At 45.6% G+C, this 7,916-nt stretch overlaps 1 protein-coding gene across 1 annotated transcript; it reads right to left on the reverse strand.

Annotated features, from left to right (window-relative positions):
- Window positions 1-896: 896 nt before the first annotated feature.
- LOC139387251 (endothelin receptor type B-like) lies at window positions 897-7,681 on the reverse strand. The gene is made up of 8 exons (XM_071133361.1): window positions 7,329-7,681; window positions 6,716-7,162; window positions 5,514-5,626; window positions 5,184-5,388; window positions 3,915-4,064; window positions 3,481-3,614; window positions 3,243-3,351; window positions 897-2,519 (listed from the first exon to the last, which is right to left on the reverse strand). The coding sequence occupies exons 2-8, from the start codon at window positions 7,142-7,144 to the stop codon at window positions 2,385-2,387; spliced, it is 1,275 nt and encodes a 424-aa protein (XP_070989462.1). The 5' UTR covers window positions 7,145-7,162; window positions 7,329-7,681; the 3' UTR covers window positions 897-2,384.
- Between the last annotated feature and the right edge of the window lie 235 nt (window positions 7,682-7,916).

Raw genomic sequence — 7,916 nt, forward strand, 5'->3', positions numbered from 1 at the left:
CTCTGAGAGAGGGCAGGGAAACAGCTCAGAGAGAGGGCAGGGAAACAGCTCAGAGAGAGGGCAGGGAAACAGCTCAGAGAGAGGGCAGGGAAACAGCTCAGAGAGAGGGCAGGGAAACAGCTCAGAGAGAGGGCAGGGAAACAGCTCAGAGAGAGGGCAGGGAAACAGCCCAGAGAGAGGGCAGGGAAACAGCCCAGAGAGAGGGCAGGGAAACAGCTCAGAGAGAGGGCAGGGAAACAGCTCAGAGAGAGGGCAGGGAAACAGCTCTGAGAGAGGGCAGGGAAACAGCTCAGAGAGAGGGCAAGGAAACAGCTCAGAGAGAGGGCAGGGAAACAGCTCAGAGAGAGGGCAGGGAAATAGCTCAGAGAGAGGGCAGGGAAACAGCTCAGAGAGAGGGCAGGGAAACAGCCCAGAGAGAGGGCAGGGAAACAGCCCAGAGAGAGGGCAGGGAAACAGCTCAGAGAGAGGGCAGGGAAACAGCTCAGAGAGATGGCAGGGAAACAGCTCTGAGAGAGGGCAGGGAAACAGCTCAGAGAGAGGGCAAGGAAACAGCTCAGAGAGAGGGCAGGGAAACAGCTCAGAGAGAGGGCAGGGAAACAGCTCAGAGAGAGGGCAGGGAAACAGCTCTGAGAGAGGGCAGGGAAACAGCTCTGAGAGAGGGCAGGGAAACAGCTCTGAGAAAGGGGTGTAGAATGAAACCATTTTTAAAAAATCATCCCTCACAGTGTTGAAGAGTATTGCAGTTCACCAGTACTAAGTCAAATATATAATTTTAATATATATGCTGGCTCAGTATATCTGCAGGCACTGGTTTAGTACAGTCCTTATCAGACAGTTGACTGTAGTGATACAGTAGATTAAATTATGTCGGATTCTAGAAGTCTGAAAAACACCAATTAAATGTAAATGTTTTTATTTTGTAACATTTTGGGGAAAATATAAACCACACAACCTTTGACAGGCGCATCATCACAACCATACACTCACAGGACAGCTACTGTATGTACAGGATATACAACAACATCAATATAGCGTTCCGTATTCAATAACACACCATCACAATCCCTTGGCAAAAAACCACAAGGCATATGGAGAGAAAAACTTAAAATATATCCTCTCCCCTCCCTCTCATCCGACTCCCCAATAAGCGGCGAAAGTCCTTTTGGCTTGTCATGATCGCTATTAAAGCATAATAAAATCAATCGTTTTTTACAATTGGGTGGCAGTCCACAAAGCTACAGAATACTAAAATGATCATATTTGAGACAAACACTGAACTGTTTTTGAAACACATTTTGAAAATAAAGCCAGAAAGTTATTGCGAGAACTTTAGGAATGTGCTGCCATTTATGATTTATTCACATATTGTCCAACCCAATTAGATCAGTAGTTTAATGAGAAACAGCTGAACGCCTACCAAACACAGAACACACAATCAAACATTCAAAGATGCTATAGCTAACTATCCAGCTAAAATCACATATAAATGCTAATGGTAACAATCACAGGAGGTTGGTGGCACCTTAATTGGAGAGGACGGGCTCGTGGTAAGGGCTGGAGAAGATTTTGATACCATTCCAACAATACATCAGACAAGGTTTCCAGGTGTTTGATATCATTCCAACAATACATCAGACACAAGGTTTCCAGGTGTTTGATACCATTCCATTCACTCCGTTCCAGACATTATTATGAGCCATCCTCCCCTCAGCAGCCTCCACTGGTAACAATATCAAACAGTGTAAAAGCAATTTAAGTCTAAAGTCCTTGAATTCTGAGTAGTATATGGGATATGTTCAGATATTATACTGTATAATTAACGTTTTTACAACCTACTTGCAATGTTCATATAATGTTCTGTATGTCTCAAGTCAGTCATTTGCACTATGATGCCTCTTTGGGTTTGGCTTATGTCATGTATCTTATGAACATTCATATAGAGGTTCTAATCAGGAACAGCCACACCCGGCAATGTCATTTCTCTACAATATGACCACCCGATGTTGTGCCATTCATTATCAATAATACTGATATTTGATTGTCTGCACTAAACTTCCATCCACTCCTCCTTCCCCCAATGATCCTCCTTCCCATCAACCCTCTCCCAGCTACACATCCCAGACCATTCACTTTCATAGGCAACACTCAAAGTGCACTTGAGTACTTCACCCTCCAGTCAGAGGAGACTTTACTGGATTAGAGCACTTATTTTCTCCAGGTGGTTTTAAACTACATCAACTATACCTGAATAAGGGCACTTCTTATGACCTTGTCATAATGGTTTAAGTCAGAATCAGGTTTATATGACTGATCTTCAATTAGTCCTTTAAGGTAGATCATAGGTTACTTCATTGAGTACTTCTCTGCACTGCGCAGGGCCCCTCTCATGCTGAAGTGTACTTGTTAGTAGCTCGTGAGTTGCTCTGGTCGGAGGCCCGGTCTGAGACTTTGAGCTTCATACAAGACTGTTTCTCATCCATCAACATCTCAGCTGGCAGACACCAGCAACACAGACATGACTAGAACGAGAGAGAGAGAGAGAGCACGAGAGAGAGAGAGAGAGAGAGCACGAGAGAGAGAGAGCACGAGAGAGAGAGAGCACGAGAGAGAGAGAGAGAGCACGAGAGAGAGCACGAGAGAGAGAGAGAGAGCACGAGAGAGAGAGAGCACGAGAGAGAGAGAGAGAGCACGAGAGAGAGAGAGCACAAGAGGGAGAGAGCACAAGAGGGAGAGAGCACAAGAGAGAGAGAGCACGAAAGAGAGAGAGAGAGCACGAGAGAGAGAGCACGAGAGAGAGAGAGAGAGCGCGAGAGAGAGAGAGAGAGCACACGAGAGAGAGAGAGAGAGAGAGAGAGAGAGCATGAGAGAGAGAGAGAGCACGAGAGAGAGAGAGAGCACGAGAGAGAGAGAGAGAGAGAGAGAGAGCGAGCATGAGAGAGAGAGAGAGCACGAGAGAGAGAGAGAGAGAGAGAGAGAGAGCACGAGAGAGAGAGCACGAGAGAGAGAGAGAGAGAGAGAGAGCAAGAGAGAGAGCACGAGAGAGAGAGAGCACGAGAGAGAGAGAGCACGAGAGAGAGAGAGCACGAGAGAGAGAGAGAGAGAGAGCACGAGAGAGAGAGAGAGGACATTAGTTATTTGGACATTTAACACCATTTGGCACGCTGTTAGATGCAGTATGTGTCTGTGTCTGTGTCTGTGTATGTGTATGTGTCTGTGCGTGCGTGGGTGCACATATGTCTTACCCTGAAGCAGATCTTGAAACGCTTGCTGACCATGTAGAGAGCGATGGGGTTGATGCAGGAGTTAAGAGACGCCATGTTGATCCCGATGTAGTCCAGAACCAGGAAGAAACTGGAGAAACACACAGTCCTATTTCATCTCTCTCCTTTTTCACAATATTACAGTCAATGTAGCGAGGGTGGGGCACATAGGCATCTTAAGGAAAACAGTTTGAAGTGTATGAGAGTATGTGGTCCTCACCTGAGCAGTTCACAGCGGTTAGGGTCTTTCTCATCATAGATGGTGAGCTTGAGGATGCGGCTGAGATGGAGAGGCAACCAGCACAGAGCAAACACCAGCACCAGGCAGAACACAGTCTTAGCCACCTCACGCCTCTACACACACAGACAGAGAGAGGAATCAATCAACCCACCAATCAATCTAGCTACAGTGCCCTTCATAAATATAGGGACATTACAATATATTTTTGTAACCTTCATTTAACTAGGCAAGTCAGTTTGTTATTTACAATGACGGCCTACCAGGGAACAGTGGGTTAACTGACAGATGTTTACCTTGTCAGCTCAGGGATTTGATCTAGCAACCTTTCAGTTACTGGCCTAACGCTCTAACCACTAGGCTACCTGCCAAGCCTAAATATTAAAGATGAAATAAAGGCTGGAGAGAGAGGTCACCTGTTTCAGATGGTCACTCAGGGCGATCTGGACTCCGTTCTTCTTCCTCAGCATCTCACAAGTCATCAGGGTGTAGAAGACGGCGGTGACGGCCAGAGGGAGGCAGAAATACACACTGAACAGCCACCAGTCCTTAGCTGACTTATAGAACTGGAAGGACACAAAGGAAATACACATTTTTATAGGGCACACAACAAAATGCACCAACTCATTGACCTTGTGGTTAAAGGGTCCACCCTGAGATTTGAAGGTTGGGAGTTCGATCCCCGGCCGAGTTGTACCAAAGACTAAAAATGGGACACGACGCGTCTCTGAGTGGGGGTAAGGCCCTGCGATAGACTAGCGTCCAGGGGGTGTACTTGTACATCAAGCTGCTCGCATACACTCCGTTTAAAGGGATACTCCGGGATTTTGGCATTCAGGCCTTTATCCACTTCAGAGTCAGGTGAACTCGTGGATACCATTATTACGTCTCTATGAAGGAAGTTAGAGGTGGGTTTGTGAGACAATGTTATCTGGCATTAGCACAATAACTGGAAATTAGTTAGCAATTGCGCTAGCGCTACTTAGCAACTTCCTTCAAACTGAATGCAGAGACATAAAAATATTATCCATGAGTTCATCTGACTCTGAGGAAGTAGATAAAGGGCTTCATTGGCAAAATCTCGAAGTATCCCTTTAAGTGTATTGCAATTCACAATGCAAAATACCCATCAGAAAGATCCACGGACAGTAGAGGAAATCTGACTCTGATTGGTCCTGTTGCCTTGGGAGTTAGTTGGGAGCCAAACCCTAATGCTGAAGTATGAGGGAGTGAAGAAGAGTGAGGAGAAGTAACCTCAAGCAGACCTCAAGGGTCTCTCTAACTCAGAGTTCAGTCTTGGTAAAACGTCAACTAGCACTCCATCTAAAACCTCTCTGGGACGACAACTACACAAGTTCAAGCTATCATCTAACGGTCACTCTGAGACACACACACACCGCACAAACACACACAGATGTACTCGAACCTGTGAAAACACAGAAACACACTAAAACTACCTTATCCAGACAAACAGGGGCCTCATAAGTCATATGATTTATATTTTCCAGAGTGACCACTAGGGGAGAGTCAGCACACAGCTGCAGCTTCCCACATCAGACCCCAGCCTGGGACACTCCATATAGTATTTTTTGTGTGTGTGTGTGTGTGTGTGTGTGTGTGTGTGTGTGTGTGTGTGTGTGTGTGTGTGTGTGTGTGTGTGTGTGTGTGTGTGTGTGTGTGCGTACCCTCATAAAGTCTGAATTCTGCATGGGGTGTAGCAGACAAATGCGAAGGTGCTCTCCTTTGTAGTCCATGGCGATCATGTCGAAGGCTATAGCTTCAGGGACAGCCAGCAGGATAGACAGCAGCCAGATGAGTGCGATCTCTATAGCCGTCCACTTGGGAACACCGATCCCCTTGATACGGTTCCACGACGCTACTGCTCGGTACCTGGAAGAGGATGAGACAGGGAGGAACATTATGGGGATATCCTCTCTCTGTGTGTGTGTGTGTGTGTGTGTGTGTGTGTGTGTGTGTGTGTGTGTGTGTGTGTGTGTGTGTGTGTGTTAGTGTACCTGTCGATGCTCAGAGCACACAGGCTCAGCACAGTAATGCCCACTGAAGCTTTCTGGACAAAAGGCACTAGTTTGCACAGACCCACACCAAACGGCCAGTCCTCCGCTAGGAGCTAGGGGAAGAGGGATAAAGAGTTCAGGGTTACTCACACAGGAATAATCTGAGTTTGGAGGAACGTGATTAAAATGCTATAGTGTCATTTCTACTTGGTGTATACTGGGTAAGTAGGATAGCATAACCCAGAATCTCACTCTATACACATTTCAACTAATCTACTTAATGATATGGACAAAAAGAACACCCATGGCAAATGATAACCAGTCATGAGTAAAATATGAGAATCTATATAGGCTGAACCCTGGCTAACCTGTATTGGGGTTTATGGTTTTCATGCCTGCTTATGAGGCCTATTGGAATCACATGTGGAGGTAAACACCAAGCTGACCATAGATCAGCATGTGGAGGCAATCTCACCCTACTGTATTGGAATCACATGTGGAGGTAAACACCAAACTGACCATAGATCAGCATGTGGAGGCAATCTCACCCTACTGTATTGGAATCACATGTGATTTTATCTCCATAGAACACAGGTAGATTCTTCTGGTATGCAGTTAATCATTTAAACATGTTTGGCTTCCCATAATGCCAATATCTATAATACTCTCTCTCTCTCTCTCTGTATGTGTATACATACAGAGAGAGAGAGAGAGAGTATTATAGATATTGGCATTATGGGAAGCCAAACATGTTTAAATGATTAACTGCATACCATATATATATATATATATATCTCACACACGTACCCTCGCTCTCTCTCACACACACACACACACACACACACACCTAATAGTCCAAATATACAGGATATTCAAGCATAACAGAGAGAGAAAGTCATGTGGAATGTGGTATGGCTCAGACAAAGGAAAACGTGCTACAGAGACGGAGGTACTGTAATACAATGTGGTCTAAAAAGAAGAAAGTATTTGGCTTGCAGACAAGTGTCTGAGCTTGATATGATTCTGGCCTGCCTGGAGGGATTTTTTAAAATATCAAAACAAGCTTACTGGGGACAGAGAACATATTTTTGGCTCAGTATTCCTGTTTCTCAGCTTGTTAACTAACCCTGTGTGTGTGCGCTTGCGTGTTGTGTAGCCTACATGCATGCCGAGCCTATGCTGGTGCGTTTGATTGTTCTCACCTTGTACACGTTAATGGGAATATCAATCACAATGTGCAGCAGGTCTCCCAGCGCCAGGCTCCCTATGAGAATATTGGGCCCGTTGCGCATGCACTTGTTCCGGTAAATGATTCTGAGGAGCGTGGAGTTCCCGATAATACCGACAACAAACACGATACATGATACTACCGTGTTGATGTACTTAAATGTGTCTCTGATCTCCGTGGGTCCCGAGCACATCGGTGGCAAAGGTCGCATGCGCCGAGCAGTGGAGACATTGGCGTTGAACCTGTCCTCTCTACCAGATAATACTGGTTTCTGGGTGGCGGACGGATGGACGTCTGGGCGCGGGTCTTGCGAAACCGGTGTTCGGGTGGCTTGTCCGGTAACCATGAGGAGATGTCCCGCCAGGAGAACCAGTGGGAAACAGATGAACAAGGTATTCGCCATAATCGACAGGAGTCCCGTCTGCTCATAAACACATGAAAAGTTTAGGCTACAACATTTATAACGGACACTTTTTCCAATAGCCCATGAGTTAGAAAACCTGATAGCTTACAATATCCCCAACGTGCAGCTAAATTCAATGTAAAGAGGCATGAGCAGGCGAATGTCAGTAAAACCCCTTTCTTACCTGCAAGATGGAAATAAGATTCCCTAAGGATCCTTTGACTAACACGTCAGAAAATGTTTCGTGGGTCTATTATTCCAACTATGTCATGGGTATCTTGTCCAAACTGTCCTCATCACTTCTCTTCTCACGTCCGCATGAAGTTTGATGCTGATCTTTGTCTGGTAAATGCTGGTTTGTGTGTGCTCTTTGACTCTTTTTTAATCAAGTTTGAATTGGTCAAATAGCTCCAAAAAGTTATAAAATGAATCAAAATGTCCTTGGTCAGTGCTCCGGTTTGACTGAACAGCATTCTATCCTTCTCTGGTCACGTTACCCTACTGGTTCCGCACGCTGACGGTGGTCTAACTTTAAATCCTCGAGCACTGTTATCGGTTAGAGGTTACTGCCTCTGCTCAACCCCTCCCTTCTTCTGAGAGAGAGGGTGACAGAGAGCGAGAATGAATGAACAATGCAGTGAATATAATTGATTGTAAGCCAGTGGGATAGCTGCTTAAAAGTTAATTACTGTTCTATAAAGTGAGGGGAAGTAGAGAGGGGTGTTATTTTTATGACCGTGCAACATTGTACGCTATGACTGGGATGTGTCTT

Source organism: Oncorhynchus clarkii, chromosome 28, assembly GCF_045791955.1.
Source record: "Oncorhynchus clarkii lewisi isolate Uvic-CL-2024 chromosome 28, UVic_Ocla_1.0, whole genome shotgun sequence".
In the NCBI taxonomy this organism is placed as follows: Eukaryota; Metazoa; Chordata; class Actinopteri; order Salmoniformes; family Salmonidae; genus Oncorhynchus; species Oncorhynchus clarkii.